General features: G+C 35.7%; 1 protein-coding gene across 7 annotated transcripts in view; it reads right to left on the reverse strand.

Moving 5' to 3' along the window:
- The window catches only part of SLC4A7 (solute carrier family 4 member 7), a 78694-nt gene that overhangs the window by 24493 nt on the left and 36873 nt on the right, over nt 1-17328 (reverse strand). For 4 of the 7 annotated variants that reach the window (XM_032442354.1, XM_032442355.1, XM_015853940.2 and 1 more), the window contains exons 3-9: nt 12502-12645; nt 11611-11746; nt 10889-11049; nt 9861-10049; nt 6992-7333; nt 2717-2832; nt 1230-1387 (exon numbers count right to left, since the gene is read on the reverse strand). In XM_032442354.1, the coding sequence (XP_032298245.1) occupies nt 1230-1387; nt 2717-2832; nt 6992-7333; nt 9861-10049; nt 10889-11049; nt 11611-11746; nt 12502-12645 (1246 nt within the window). The remainder of the gene's footprint in view (nt 1-1229; nt 1388-2716; nt 2833-6991; nt 7334-9860; nt 10050-10888; nt 11050-11610; nt 11747-12501; nt 12646-17328) is intronic. The other 3 variants (XM_032442358.1, XM_032442356.1, XM_032442357.1) reach the window with 2 other exon arrangements.

Here is a 17328-nt window from a genome sequence, read left to right on the forward strand (position 1 = left end):
ATATAATTTTTCACCTTCTTACAACAAATAAATAAATATATAATAAACGTACATATTCATTGTAAGAGGTTGAATATACACATTTATAGTAAGAAGCTGAATATACATAGATATACACACCATACATACTAAAAAGAGTAAAAATCCACAGGCTACAGTGCAATAAGCAGTTCTTCTGCCATTCTCACTGGCAAAGAGCCCACAGACAGGGCCTCAGAGCTTTAGGGCATGTTCTCAGTTTTGTGATGATCAGCCCTAAATGGGAGTCAGACCCCTCTCAGTTTCTGACAAGGTGCACCCCAAAATGGCTTTACAGATGTATTTCAAGCAACACTTCAGAAATACTCGTAGTCATATCCTGGGTCTTGTGTCAGTGGAAGGGAAGGGAAGGGATTCTACATTTTGGACTACTACTAAAAAGTTGGAAGTGACATTTTAGGAGGGAAGTCCAATATGGGGGTGGGACACAGAACATGTTATCAGATAAGCTCAATTTCCACTCACAATTATCAGAACATCACTAGCAGAATTATGATTGTTTTTATAAAAACAGGGCTAGTACTTAAAAGTTCAAAAGGATATAAAACTAAGAGTAAACTTCAGCAAATCTTTTTACTATAACGTGTGAAAACAACGCTACCCTGTCAAAAAAGCAGCACTTCCATTTCAAGGCACAAAAAGTTTGATGTTCTGTTTATTGACTACAATAACCAAAATTGATATTGTATCTTCAGAATAACATATGCTATACCATTCTGAAAAATTTAAGACAGGAAAATTTTAGCTCCATTAGTAGAATAATCTGTTTGGATTTCCCAAGAATCATCATGAGCTCTTTTGGTAACTACCATCTCAAAATTCCGACACTGAAGCAAACATTGCGAAGATTATTTTTGCCTGTTGTTATGGTACATAGGCTGAAAAAATGAAGACAGACACACACTTTAGAAATTTTTAAAATAAATAAATAAAACCCACATATTTACAGACTTTTGTCAAACACCATATTGTTGTATGCAATAGTGCATCAATGTGTGTAGAAAATGGTCTCCTCTAGGGTTGAGGTACAACCAAACACTCTGTTACAGCGTTCAACCTAAGTCTAGATTTTCAAAGCTGACAGTCTGCGATTTTGTACATACTCTACTTGAGATGTGAAACATTATTAACTTATACTACAGGTTTACTTATACGAAAAGTAAAGCCAGACTTTCCAGGCATTTATTTACCTTGTAGGTACTGGAACTTCTGTGAGGCCTGAGAGAAGCACAGCAGGAGACAGCCTCACAAAAGCAATAATAGGTCTTTCTAGAAAATCTACTTCTCCCACTAACACATTTGATGCTTCTGCTCCTGAAGGAATTTTCCTCATGAAGTTCATGTCAACCTAGTAATGTGAAAATGAAACAATTGCATTTGTTAACATAAACTCTAACACATGAAATCTTGGTTTATCAGTACTTACTGGACATAAAAGCTACAACAAAATATATAAAAGTAAAATAAATACCCCCAAAACATGAAAAAGACAGACATACGTACAAAATATCAGTCTGCCAGTTATTGATAATAAATTATTTTTATAAGTACAATTACTACTTCCTATTATATTCTAAAAGACTCCAGACTGCATAACCATCTTTCTAAGATTACTTATCATGACAAACATATTGTGACAGGACATGCTTAAATGAAGCACAATCAACTAAGGAGAGTTCATGTAATCACTCACGGTTTCTGGAATGCAGTTATTTCACAGTTGTGTATTTCAAATATATTAGGAAGTTGTAATTTTGAAAAATAATTTGTATGTTTGCATTTCATCCACAAAGAGTGACAGCTGAAAGATCTGAGCTTTCACTTCCGCACATCATTTCAGAAAAGCACATGAACTCTTTTGTCCACAGATATTACATGCACAAGCACCAATGACACCACTATCTAGAGAACTTACAGATGGCCTCCTGCGTCCCACACCAAGTGTGCCACAACTACAGTGCCAGGAGACTGACTCCTGCTCAACAGGAGACAAGCAGGTGTACAGAAGGACAGGCCAAGCAAAAACACAAAAACTGTGACAGAGGAGCAAGAATAAATGGCACCTGCTATCATCAGATGAGAACTACATTGTAAGTTCCCTTTGCTTAAGCATAATTATTTAACGTGGCAAACCAATTTTCTTTGTGTTACACAATACAGATGACACTACAGACTGACTTTTACAGTAATGGCCTTAATACAACTTACCCAGCAAATTTTAATTATCAAAAAGGCATAGAATGAATTTATAGTACAAAAGATTTGATTTATAGTGTAATATTATATACTCCTAGTAATTAACATGAACAGTAACTTTTGGATAGCAAACTCAAAGAATGAATTCCCTGTAAGGGACACGTGCCTGCTCCCAAATAAAAGCACCTAGGAGAAAGCACTTCCACATTGTTTTTATAAGCCTTTATAGCAGACCTGAAAACATCACCTTTTACATAAGAAAGTACCGATATACGCTTAAGTTAACAAAATACCAAAAAGTTCACCAACAACCAAACTAGAAGTTCAGTCCCATTGAGTTACAGAACTTTTGACATATTTAGCGTATGCAACATTCTGATACTACGCACCACTTGTATGTAACTAAGACTGCAGTAAGAGCTAATGGAATTTTTGCTACATAGCTCTTGTGCTAAAAACAAAGGCATTTAATGCAATTTACCTTACTAAAATCAACAGTGCTGTTTTCTCTGCTTCCACCTGTCCCAGTACCTTTAACCTCTCCACTCTTCCCATTGTCCAAATTTCCAGGTGCTGACTGAGGAGATGCTAACAGTCCTAAATTCAAATAAAGGAGATAAGCTCAAAATGGCATTGAAAGTGAACCAAGGATGCAATGTATTAAAACAAACTGTGGCAGCTCACTTAAAGCAAATGTGCAAGTTATTCAGAGTGCTCCACATTAGTATCATAAATGCAACATTAACAATTCACTGTGCCCACAAAATAACAATTAAAATAAATAAAAAGTAAATATTGCCTTAGGCAATATGATGGCCATTTGTAGAGCCATCATTAGAAAGTAAGAGAGATTCTGATTGTAGAAAAAATCTAACAAATGTTGACATTTTAACTGCAACCAACCCAGTAGTTGTTAGACAGCATCTTCACTGTATTTAGAAGACCTTAAATACCAAACAAATACTTGTTACCGATAACCTTGCTGTGTAGCAGGTATTCCAATTGTAAAAAGACTGGCAACCCTTAGGCTACAATTATAAGAAGCAATACTGATTGTAAACTAAACCCATTCAAGCAAATAGCACCGTACATACAAACCCTGACTTCAATCAGCACAACAAAGCTCTTAGTCTTAATCCAATGAGATGATTGCTGTACTAAATCGTCTCTTTAGTATATTAGCTGAGCAGTGGTGTACAGTGAAGATACTCAAGTTAAATATTTGGCATCCCTCTGATACCTACACCAGGACAAAATAATTTTGCATAGCTTGCTAAGCTAACACTGAATTGCATGTTCGGTGAAGGGTGCAAAAACTAAGTGACTCAAGTGTTCTAATATACCAACTGTCATGTTGCCATAGTCAGCCCTGCACAAGTAGCACTTAAACTGGTGTAAGGATGCATAGCTAAACCTAAATGCTATTTTTTTTGGATTACAGAGTGTTCCTCTGTTCAGTTCAGTGTGTATTGGAGGAGCATTTTGTATTAACTGTCTAAACTAGAACTTTCAGATGTGACATTAAACTTGCCTTAACATACTTCCAAAACAACTAAACAAAGCCAAAAACCTAAGACCTGTATTTTATGCAGTACGTATGTATTTAGATCAATCATCACTCCAGTCAAAATAAAATCAAAGTCCTCAGTGGCTACCTTCTGGCTACTGTTCTACTCTAACTACTGCTGGAAATGCACAGTTGCTTCCCTCCATGCTTACTACTTAGCAACTTGCTATTATTTAACATTTCAAATTACAACTAAATTCATTTTATTAGTTCCCCAAATTTATTTCCAAAAAACTCTTTCAAAGTGCCATCACCAATCAAAAACATGCAGGTCCAAGCCTTAAGCACTAATTTTCACTTCTATAGCTTATATGAGTTTAAGTGGTGTGGTCAGTTTTTACTGAAGCAAAAAAGCAAATGAAGTTAATAAGCTATAACTTCCTTTGTGAAATCTAATCATGCACAAGTAACGAGTTAACATTATAAATACTATACTCAGTTGATCAACCAATCACAATTGCTTTCTACCCTTCAACACTTAAGCATAACTGTTCCAACAGAATTATGTCCATACGGACAATAGTTATTAAATAGAAAAGTTATAAAGACAAAGTCATATCACATTTCCCCTTGAAGAAATACTTGTTGTTTTGAACATTATTTTATACAGCTTTATAACACAGTTAGCAGGGAATCAAGAGATCTCACGTAGCAAGCTCCTTAGCTGTTATTCACAGGGATTACAATTCACAAGCATCATTAAACTTTTAAATGTTCATCTTTACCTCTGACACATTTGCCCTCCTAGCTCAACCTACAAAATTCATAATGCAACAATTTCAAAGCTTGAAAAAAAAATAAAGCTGCTCTTGATAGACGACAAAAGAAAATAATTTCAAAGGGAATCTCTTGCCTGCTTCACTTTATATAAACTGATGACTGGTTGCTAAAAATCAAGTGGCAGTTTAAGAGTGTTCCTACCTGACTGCCTTTTACAGTAAATCACATCAATTTCAGTATCCTTTCAGCTACTTACAAAAGAGTAAGAAAATAAAAACTGAATAGCACAAGGACAGAAGAATGCTGAAAAGAAAGCCATCTATTAGCAAATTAAAACACTTCACTGAGAGAAGGCAAAGTCAATTATCAAGATGAAAAAGTATGCAGGCTGCAATACTCTGAATCACAGACCATGATCCCTAAATGGAATGAACTCAGACAAGTGGGTTTTTCTGACAAGGAAGATGACTTTTGCTTCAAAGATCCATTCTGAGTCTGTCTCAGAAGACAGAGATCAGCTCAGTTACAGGCCAGAAATCACAGTCTGAGAATGTCTTCAAAAGCATCTGAAGGGAAAACGTCTCTCTGTGGTCAGATGATGTCTCAAATTAAAAACTGGGAGTGGGGAGAAAACCAACAGAAAACAAAACCGTGTTCCATCATTATTGGTGCTCATCTTTCTCTGGAAAGATATTTACTTAAGGACTAACTGGGAAATCATGGCTTTCAGATTTTTCAGTTATGAGAAACAACCCCTTGAGGGACAAAAATAATATGAATGTGACTTGGAGGTTCTGGTGGAAAGCTTTAACAATGATAGAGTAATAGCATCAAGTATTCAATCTTCATTTGTTTGCTTTCTGTTGGGTTCTTGAGATCCTGAGTCTGGAATTCCTGTCAGATGAGTAGAAAATAAGGGAACTGAAAACTGATTACAGCTGTTACTTTACTTCTGTTTTTCAATTATCTTAGAAGCGTCATTCATAAGAGAGATCAGCCTTCATGTGAATTCTCTTTATTTTCCTTCACGGAGTCAGAGAGGGATCTGTGTACACTTTTCTGAATCGAAATAAGGTTGGAGGTCTCAACTCAGTATCATAGTCTGTAAAATAACCTACTCTTTCCTTTCAAGCAGCTTGGCTGCAAAATGTGAAAAACCAGATAACCACAGCCTTTTCTGTTAGCTTATTTTTACTGCTGTATCTAACAGTGTGCTCTGCTTTACATTGAAACTAATCCTAATAAAGTGATGAACACATAGAGTTGGAAGAGTGGAAAAAAAAAAAGGATACTTACACTAAATACATGCAAACAACAAAACAAAGTGTATTTTTCAAATATTTTTCAAATAATTTTTCAAACACAGTTTGTGCACAGCAGCAGTTCAGGTTGAACTAAGTCCCAACAATCTTTCAGTCTAATTACTAAATAAGAAGGGAAGGAAAGCAAGAAAAACTTCCCTGATGAAAGACTTGGGTAAAATCGCCTTCTTTTGTTGTTTGTTTTAAATATACATAGATACAATGCAGAAAAACCTAGAAGTTAAATTATGGCAGGAAAGAAGTTCTAGGGAAAAAAAAAAAAAAAAAAGAGCAGCAGGAGAGTTTGAAGGCTAAAAAGCAAGGTTATCCCTTTAAAAAAAAAAACAAAAAACAAGATTTATCCAGGAGTATTCTGAAGTCGCTGTGTAGTTGATGATTTTGCCAACAGCAAAGCACATATTACATTAAATACAATAGGCTAATAATAAGCAAGCTAATAAATTAATGAGCTCTGACCTAGGAATGTTCCGAGCTACCTTACCTTACTGTTGCATATCAAACAACAAAATAATGTCTGATGTTGAAACACTTCACTAATGGAAAGCTACCTAGAAACAGGTACAGATGCATTCAATCTGCCAGTTCCATCAAACTGCTACATTTTATAATGGTCCTGGTTTGTAAAAGCACGAAAGTAAAAATAAATCTGCTCAATGATTTCATAATAAAACTAATCTACGGATAAGACTGACTACTGCATTCTTCCTAATTCTTTCAATAGTCATTCTAATATTTCACTATGACTACTATGGCTGTAGCTACCTCTGGATATCAATCACTTGTGTAAAACATTACTTCATCCAATGACAAAAATACAATAAAAACGAAACCTGGCATGAACTGTGAGTGATAGAAAAAGGCCACCATTTTTGACATTCTGCTAATATATTAAGTTTTAAAACCTTATTCTTTTTCAACTATGCCAGTGAAGGTTAAATAAATGATTTGTTGCAAGCTTTCACTAAAAAGCTAAAAAGTTAGAAGTGCTGACAAGAAAACAGTTACAAGTGAGAAGAAATAAAACATGCAGGCAGAAGTAACCGTTATCACAATCCTCTGTGCCCAAGTTATGTGCCAAAAACATCACAGTGCAGCGATTCTGATGCACAAAGCCTCACACGTGGATAGATTAAATTTTGATAGTTGCCTGATGTTTTCCCAACATTCTCCTCTGTCTTCTCTTCCTGGCTTTCCTGCACTTCTAAGTCCTCCTCAGGTGGGTGGATAATTACTGAAGGAATATCCTTGCCCTGAAGTGGACTTGGCTGGGCACCTGTGATTGGCAGGTGGCTGCAGGTAGGACTGGAGGGTGGTGTGTTTTGAGGGGTAGTTACAGGGGTTGTACACCTTGAGGTTGCCGGGGTTCCAGCTCTTGAAGAGGGAAGAAGGTAATTGAGAAGAACTGACAAACGGTTTTCTCCTCTCAGGGAAATATTTGAGGCAGAGAGACCTCTTCGCAAAGAGTGGCGGGAGGCTGAAAGGCCTTCCCCTGAGATAAAACAAATGAAACACCATAAGGCTTACAACAGGGAAATACTAAATCAGAGAAACAAACATGGATTAACAATTTACATAGTAAATTGCAAGCTTCATGGGCCAAAAGCATCACACTCATGCAAGTAAGACAAGGTGAGAGCAAATCTGATTTTTGACATTAGAAAAGTCAGAAGTTACTCGAAAGTATAAATCAGAACACTAAAGAAATGTGGGAGAAGATAGTGTTTTAAAATGCACAATTATTATTTTAATATAAGAATAAAACTAAAAAATAGTATCTCTTGAAAATGACTCTTCATGTCTCCTAAAACTTATTCCAAATCACACAGCAGCTACCTCTAATGCCATCAAGAAAACCTACCTTAAAAATCATTAGCAGTTAATACATTGCAAGAATTCGCAATTAATTGCATTAAGTGTAATTAATATTTTTTATGAAAATATTTTTCAAAACAACATGATCGAACTACCGAATCATGTTACATGCAGCTGTCTTCCTACAAAGGCCTTGATTTAAGTGTAAGATTTCTAGCCAGGTGTAGTCTTAAACAGGCTATAGAGAGAAATTTACATGGTTCCTTCTCCATCTTTTTTTACTATGACTTACCAAATACCCCCCATTTGCCTAAAACCAAACACATCTCTCCAAAATTCACTGTTACTTCTCTTCCCCTATCCAGTCTCCACTGAATTCATCCCCACTATTTTCATGTTAAAGAGAATATTCTTGTCATAGGTCCTTCAAGATTTCAGTTTGTAATGAGTTCTAGTTCTTTCTAAAGCAGGAATAGAGACTGTATCTTCATATTTCCATTAGAATGTTTAGTGCTATTCACAAAAGAAAAAAAAAAAAAGAGAGTGAGAGAGGAAAAAAAAACACTTTTCCTGAGATGAAAGTTGCCTTGAGAAGGGAAACATTTACTTATCCTACAATTCGTAAAATCAAAGCCATGCTCTTTACACATAATACGCCATCAAGCAAAACCAAACTAGACATATTTAGTCTCACATTTGTACTAGGCACTATACAGAGACCAATACACTGGACAACTCCAGAACAACTTGCAAGGCAGAGGCTCAGAAAGTATACCTAGGTAAATGTCACACACATCCCCCTGCAGCATGGAAAAGTGGGTCCTACAGATACAAACAATTTAAAATAAGAACTGAAGTCTTAGAGTTGAGCTATTCCAATGGCAGCACAGTGAAGTCATGAGGGCCAGCAAAGCATATTGGTTGATTTTATCCGTGTTTATCACTAAGGATAACATCTACACTGGGCTTGTAAGGATGTCTGTGTTATGAACATTGGATGTCCTAAAACTAAACACACATGTGAACGATGTGCCTAAGAATTATTCTACACATGTGTTTGTTTTACCAGTTTAGTAGAGGATGACTATATGACAATAAAGGAAACATTAACAAGCATATGAAAAGTCAGTACTGGGATATAACTGTTAAAGCATGGGTAAAACAAGTTTATATTGGACACTTTCACATTTTCTAAACAAAAAAGAAAGAGTCAGAAGTTATATGGGAGAAATTGTACTTCTAATCAGTCACATTTCCTTTCTAGGAAAAACTGATTCTGAAACTATCAGTGAAAAGTATGAATCACTTACTAGCTAAGAACATGCATCAGAAAGTTTGGGTTTGAGAGCACACAGATGTACTGAACCTGGATTCAACCCAAAAAGCACTTAACTAAGCAAGAGCGTATGTTTTAAGAAATGAGGTATTTCCAAAGACTGGAAAGAAACTTTGTTGCAAGGAGTGACTCATGAAATCAGTATTAAGTTTTCACTATACTAATAAATTTAGCTTCAAATGGCTTAGTTAATGCAAAGTGTAAAAACAAACAAAAAAAGTCAGGGATGGAAACAAGCCATAAAAAGAAAAGTAAACTGCTCTGTAGTTTAATGTCACTAAAAATATTGCATATAACTTTCTTGAGCATTTTCTTTTTCCTCCCCCAGATAGATCTTTCTGTAGAAAACATGGCAAGAACAGTGTCCTAGATAAAACTAATTTCTTCACCATTAGTATAGTGAGCTCTCTCACCATGTAAACATAACACGGAATTAATAGTCAGTAAATGTCAGCATCACTGAACTCATGACTTGACCACAGAGCAAAATCTCTTGCATAAGCTAAATAAGCAAGCAGTGGCTACCTGACAAACATATGAAACTATGCCACAATGATGAAATTCCTCAAACATTGTGCGTTTTATTCAAGTGTACCCTAAGAAGCATTAGGGCCAATGTGCATTTAATTCTACACTTCAAAATAATAATGCATGCTACATATACAGGCAGGAGCGAAGCATTTGAGTGAATGCAAAAATACACAGAAATATCATCCATAGGTACACATGGCATTCACTGTTACTATTAGTTCATTGCTTATCAAGAAGAAAACACTTATCTGCAATTATCAGCTGAATTTTCCTTCATCTCCCAGTGAAAACACTATGTAACAGGTTAGAACAAATTGGACACTACAACTTATCTCACCATTTCTTTCAAGCAAGTGAGGGTCAGAATGTTTCTTGCCTATATCTGCGAAAGATCGAACCAAGGGAATCCGATTGCTGAATTTTTTCTCATTCTGATGATGGTGCCTTTTTAGAAGTGCCACTCTCACATTCTCCCTTATGGATTCATCTAGTTGGCCAGAAGCAATCATGTTGTCCAAGACCATATCTACAGAACAGCAACAACAGAAAGATGAATTTTTTATACATGTAGCCATCCTTTCCACACACCCAAACTCTAGTTCCAACAAATCATATGAAAAAGCAGAAATATTTTGAGTGTCCTTTCGTAACGGCACTAAACATTAACTTAAAACAAATTCATGCACTCTCTTCATATGTTCCAGATCTACCTAAAACATCTGCACTGTTTATGCAGAATTAAGCAGTAACAATCTCTCTTATGAACTAAGATTACTTCCATAATTAATTTAATAAAACTCAATTAATGATCGAAACATTGCATTTACAAAACATGTACCCTTTTCAGCTTTTCATGTTGATTCTTTAGTACTCAAAATGACCATGTGATAAATGAGGTCATTCAACACAGTAGGTCAAAGATAGAATTTATTTCTGCTCACCTCTTACAAAGGTGGAAAAAAAAAAAGAATAACAGATACGCAACACTCAACTGCACTAACGGCATCAAGTTAACATCAACCAAGTTATGATTAATAATTATGGTACTAAAGAGCACAAATACGTCCTGAAAGGCTTTGGAAGATATTTATACTTCATCTGTAGAAACAAGGAACACATTCAGGAATTAGAACAAAGGTAAATTCTAGACCTCATCCTAAAGACATGCAAATAAAAAAGGTGCTACTCAACCAGCAGAGCTCCTTTTAAGTGAAGGACCAGCTCTTTATAAGCAGAAGAAGAAAAACCTGCAGAAAGCATGTACATACCTATTTCTTCAATACTAAATTTTCAAGAATATTTTTAAAAAGCATTTCATGTAGAGATTAAAATTTAGAAATATTTCAAAAAAAGTTTTGCTGTAACCTGCTATCTCATCTAGTGTGTTTGCTCTCATGTCCAACATGACTGTCCCATTAAGAATGCAGCTTCGCAGTTCAAAGAGACTGTGTAGAGACAGCGTTGCTACATAAGGCTTGCTCCACCGATCACCACCATCTTCAACATCCTCTTCAAATTTTAGCCACCTGAAACAAATACACATACAAACGTTTATATTTCGCACAGAAAACAGACAACTTGGCAAGCCCTTCCCTCTGTGGCTCTAAGCAGCACTGAAGAGGGAGATCTACCTCTTGACTTATTGACTTAGTACATATTGATTTTCTTTTCTCAAGACAGCTAAGCAGATTAACAGAACGCCTACCTAGCTCTTTGCCCAGGCTCAGCTGTTTTAGTTCTAGCCCATTTTGTTTTATCAGGTTTAAACAATACCTATCTATTCACAAATTCAGAAGAACACTGTAGGATCATGTTACATTACTTGATTTGCATGTCCCGGTTTCATCTGTACTATAGGATTAAAAAGTCATCTCAAATGCATTGTATATAATGTTGATTCTAGGGTGCCAAGTCAGACCTCCAAGAGTTAAGTAACATCAATAGTTAACTATTAATAGTTTTAGTCTTCTGAGCCTGAATGGAAAACTCGTACAATTCAAGAAAATTCCAATTCAGATCTAGTTTGCAGTTCTTTGAAATAAAAATCACTAGAAAATGCACCTTGAAACAATCTACTTTTAGCTTACCTAGCAGTTTCTTTCCACTCATACTCTTCTCCATCCCTGAAGCAAAGTTCATCCATTTCAGTGAAGAGATCATGAGGAATGTGTTCATCATCATCTTCAGTACCCAAGATAAATTGCACTCGTTGGGATGGCGTGTCTTGAAGAAAAGGAGAAACTCAACAGGTAAAACAACTCACACTTCTCTTATAGAATAAATACAATGTAACAGTTTCATTTCCCAGCAAAAAGCTCACAACACAGAATTCTCTTCAAGAGTATTTTTTAGATACAGATGTGAGATCCGAATTACTAATAAACTCAGAACTAATTTTGCTTTTACAATGTTATCATCATTCAATAACCCACTTCTGAAAAAAGCTCTTGAAAACAGTATGTATTATCTATGAAGGTCTACAGTAAATAGCTTCTGTCCCAAATCCAATATATTTAAAGAAATCCATCAAAACTTAATCTAAGGAGCCAGAACAATTCCTTACCGTCAGACAACTGGAAGGCTCAAGTAAATATTTTAAGATCACAGATCAAGTTAGCTTGGAAAAAATAATGCTTTATAGCTTTATCCATACTTTTGAAAGTATTGAGTGACAGAGAAAATACAAGATCAAAAAATCTGAGAAATTGAGTTTAATACAAATAACCAACGCTTTCATGCTAAGTAAGTATTATAAACCCAGTCTAACCTATTCAGTGCAGGCTGCTGAACATTCATTTACACACCTGAAGCGCAACACTTCATGACTATATGAAACACAAACACAAATATTTGCCTGACTGAAGACAGAAATACACAATTACAATTAGAATAAAAGGAACAGCATAAACAATGATTGAGCACAAACTATTATAAGACTATTTTCAAGAGACACAGAGGACTCCAGACAAATTCCTTACCGTATGATGGAGATTCTCTTCCATCCTCTCTATCAGTTTCCTTTTCTTTTTTTCTTCTGTGATGTCTATGCCCACGATGTCTATGCCGTCGACGACCTTGCTTTCCAAATGGGACGTGAACGCCAATATACACAGCTCTGTGGCCTGTCAACAAAGTTAAAGAGAAATTATACACACAAAAAAATATGATCTCCTGAACAAAATTTATCACTACTGTCAAAAAAGACAGTATGTTTAGGTTGCAACTGAACTTAATGATCTTTTCCAACCTGTGTGATTCTATGATTCTATAAGACAAAGAATTTGACAATGTCAAAGTACTTGGCAAAATGATATTTATTGAATTACTGTTCCTATTTGCCTTCTATCCTTCTCCTGTGTCAAGGAACTAGTGTTAAACTCATTTCCCATTTAAACTGGGTGAGAAAAAACTGTCATCCAATTCAATAACTCCTCTGTGAAACATGTGATATAGAAAGTTTTTTGTGGAGTTCTTTCTGTTGATTTACTTTCAACATCTTACTCCTCATTGGCCTTTCACATTAAAGCAATACTAGCACCAAAATCAGGTTGCTTAGAACAAGCTACTGCCATGCTTATTCTAATATAGTTGGCATATACAGTAATCTTTTCATTTTCTTCTTGAACAATCTCAGGAAGAATCACATTAACAATAAGCCTGGAGGTTAACACTGAATACTTCATTTCATATTGTACAGCAGTCATTACAGAAGGCTGACATTAGCAAAAGGAAAAGGAAGTGGTTTTCTACCTCTTAGAGAAATGGAAATTCAGCAAATTTACAGAAGTCAAGCAAGCCTCCAGGAGTTGTGATTATACACATACATGCATGTGTGCAAAGAGAGACAGATTACGAGGACACTGAAGAATCTGGCCATTAAAGCTTTGAAAAATAAAAGTAATGAGTTATTATGCCAAATTTGCCTTCCAAGAATAGCATCTCCCCACAATATAAATCTTTTCCATAATAGATTTAAAAACACTACTTTCATGGTACTGAACAAGAGAGAAATCTAACAACATAAAAAAAATAAAGCATGAACAAACTCAGTTTGTTTCATCTAGTGAAGATTGCTTTCCAAATTATGAGACTTGATTCTTGATGCTATTTGAACACTAAGCTTTAATTAGAGCTGACTGACTGGGACTGTGACCAAATGTGAAATGAAGCATATTAAAAATAATTTGTTTCCATTAAGAGTGGAAAATTGATTAAATTGTTGACACATTTATTACTCCTATTTTTAGACAGAGAATCTTTCATGAGTTTCTTACAAAAAGAAGCTGAACTTCATCCTCCATCACTACTGCATGAGAAACAATTCCAGAGGAGTTATCACCAACACAACCCCTGAATGTTAATCAATCTACCTGGCAAGTGTGTAACAAAAAATACTATCTCCAATTATCTTTGTGCCTGCTTTACACCTGCACAGTGATCTAACAGCTACATCTGCAACTGGGTTTTCAGGACTAAAGCAAAACACAGGCAAGACAGATGACTTTGTAAAACACATCACAATTCAATGTGATTCTATCACAGTCACTTAAAGAGAAGAAACAGTGAAAAAAGCCTCCTTAAAGTTATTTTAATTTTATTTAAATAAATGAATATTTATTTATTGGAGGATGGGAAGTCCAATACACTAATCAGGTTTGACCACTGAAGCAAATTGGGTTTTTTGTGTTTTTGCTTTTTTTGTTTGTTTCTAAATCATGGACATGCAAAACAAAGAAATCTCTACTGCTACCTAGGAAATAAAAAAGTACTGCTTATGAATGCTGCCAAGTATATTAACACCAAAAAGTAGGGAAAGTGCGCCCAAGAATTAGACAAGTTTAGCCTTAATTCTAACTTCACAAACAAAAGCACTAAAAAGTCCCCAAAAATACAGGCAGTTTTACTAAGTAAGCCTGTGTTCTCTTGCTTACATTATTTAGATAGCAGTAATTAATGCTAGAAAATGAACATGCATAGTTACTAGCACAATTGCCAATAAACTGAAACAAATAAATTAATAGGATTTTCTTCCTTCATTCCCAATGAACCAAGCAGCATGGCTTATGGTTCTCTTCGCCCAGGCATAAAAAAAATAATACCAGATAAAGACAAGTGAAGTCTAAAGGCCAGAATCCATATTATTGTCATCTACGTCACTTTAAAAGGAACATAATCTTTTATCTGAATATTATTTTAAAAGCTTAAAAGGTACAACTGCCTGACCTTCAAAGCTTAACTCACACAAACACATCTGTACCATAGTACCATTCCCAAGCAAATCTTGTTAAAGAATTACACTAAACCTATCATCAACAGAATTAGTACACTGCCTGATACTAAATTTAGTAATACAGAACTGAAGAAATAATTGTTCATTTTAACCTAACATGACTTTATCCATGCTTAGCTGTTCAAATCCACCAAGGGTATTTACTATTAAGGCCCTTATCCCTATGAAACAAATTTAAATATTAGGAGCCCGCTGTACATCTCAATTAAATGGTCTTACTCTGCAAGTCAGTTTGTATAAAGTCCTATAAAACTGACAGAACAAAGAAGGCTGTGTTTAATTTCCTGTTTTCCTCACTGAGCCCTACGTAAATGGTGATAGAAAACTTCTAAAGTCAAAAACATAGATGCAGAATGCTTTGATGTGGCAGTTATGTACATACAAGGAATTCCTTTTTTCTAACCATCACTGATAACTAGATGCCTTTCAAGCTTCATAAAAAGGAGAACATTCGTCCCCAGGTTACCAAGGAAAACCAAGTTTATATCTATGCAAAAAGAAATCCTACGCATTCCCAAATCTTGATCCTTCAAAATTTGAACTGCAGAGCTATTAATTAATGTAGTTCATGTGAAGATTCACTAGCTATTATCAACTCTCAAAGCAGGACCAACTTCAAAGCTGAAGCCATCTTCATGATCAAGTTGCTCAGGATGACAGCCAGTCAAGTTCTGAGTATTTGAAATGATGCATGCCCTACAGTCTCCCTGGATCACCCATTCCAGCATTCAACCAAACCCTCTATAAAAACAATTACATGATGCATAAGCTGCACTTCCTATCCTGCATTTTTGCATTTATTTCCCCTTACCCTTTCACTGTGCACCTCTGGCAAGAGACCGATTCCATCTTCTCCATAAGCTCCCTCCAGTCAGTTGATGACAAGAGACTTTGGAACAGAAATTGCTATTTCGCAAAATCTTCAGATAAGAAATTGAAAAGGTCATCTATTTTACACAGAAGCCTGTTCATATGCAATCACCTCAGTTTTCCAAGTATCAATTTTCTGCAAAAAGAGCCTTATTATAATTGAAGGGGCTTTTTCTGTGTTTTGTTGAAAGAATTATTTGACAGAGATTATCACTTCCCTTGAGAATAAAATATCTGAAATCAGTTTTTTTCCTCAACAGATTTACGTAAATGAATAAAATAATCTATTCCGCAAAGCGCTATATGCCTTAGCTAGAGGCCATGGCACTGTATATTTTAGAATCTGGTAGGGCTTCCGGGCCCTATTCTGAAATCTCCTGTTGCTCCTAGTAATTAAGTATATCTCTTTGTACTGAAATATCTGTGCAGATAAGACTGAAAAGCATAACTGAAAATTTCTGTATGCACAGCATATGGTAAAGCAGCTCAGTAAGAAAGACTGTTTTCTCACCAAACAATGAAGGTCTGCTTCACATTATGCTGACAGGCAGAAGCAACAAATACCACAACTCTCATTATGCACAGAAGTGGGTTTCTTTTGTAGATTTTAAATCAAATATGAGTTGGTAGCAGCAGTCAGAAGAGAAAAATGCTCTAAATGTTTATTTCTGCTTGGCTCAATCAACAGTACTCAAGAAGGCACTGTCAGTAATTACATCAGACATGCAGGTAGTAATAGTAATGGGAAAAGCCTAGTGCCTGCTGACAGATCTGCACAGGGATTTTAGCACTGTATGCCCACAGGTCTGTCCCAAGGCTTTGTGGCCCACAACCAGCACCCATCTCTATAGCCTGGGGAAGGAGCCAGCACTGGGTATCTGAGGGAGCTGCCTGCCCTCACACCACACATCCAAACCAGGCCATAGCTGAGTGCAATGCTCTGAGTTCAAGGGCCTCCTCCTGGCTCTGCCTCTGTAGCGACATTCATTTGTAACAACACTCATAAAACATATAGGATAGAAAACTGAAACTAAACAATTCAGGCAAAAGCTTCATTAAAAACAATGGCTGGCATTCCCAAGAATGCCAGACTCTGTAAGGATGCTGGGTAGCTCAATCATCATGCTGTTCTGGTAAAAGGTTTCAAAAGAAACATTTGCCAAAAAGGTTTCTGTACGTCATTAATGGTCACAAATACATTCTTGTTGCAGATCTAAGCACACTTCTCTCTCTTGTACAAGCACTGCAAAAATGTCTTTAAATGAACTAACTTGCCCCTCAAGTGCATCTATTTTCTGATCTTCATAAGGTAAGAAAAACATTACGCAGTGAATATCTTGTCCCATATAAAAGTTACGTTCCTAGGAAAAGCTTTCACACTTGCTTTACAAAGTATTCAGAAAGCAAACTTGGTAAGTGTGATGTTTTAATGTTTCAAAGCAGTTGAAACATAAACTATAAATGAATTTCAAATGGAGTCATCCATTCAGCAGGACTTCTGAGATCCATCAAGCTACAAGTTCAGCCAATTTCTAGAAGAACTGAGTTGTACAATTAAATAAAACTTCCTTTTCGTGGCTCTAATGCTTGAGTAACATTTTTATATGCTTCAAGATTATGAAGCTGCCACCTTTTCACATGGTTT

The sequence above is a fragment of the Coturnix japonica genome, chromosome 2 (assembly GCF_001577835.2).
Source record: "Coturnix japonica isolate 7356 chromosome 2, Coturnix japonica 2.1, whole genome shotgun sequence".
Classification (NCBI taxonomy): domain Eukaryota; kingdom Metazoa; phylum Chordata; class Aves; order Galliformes; family Phasianidae; genus Coturnix; species Coturnix japonica.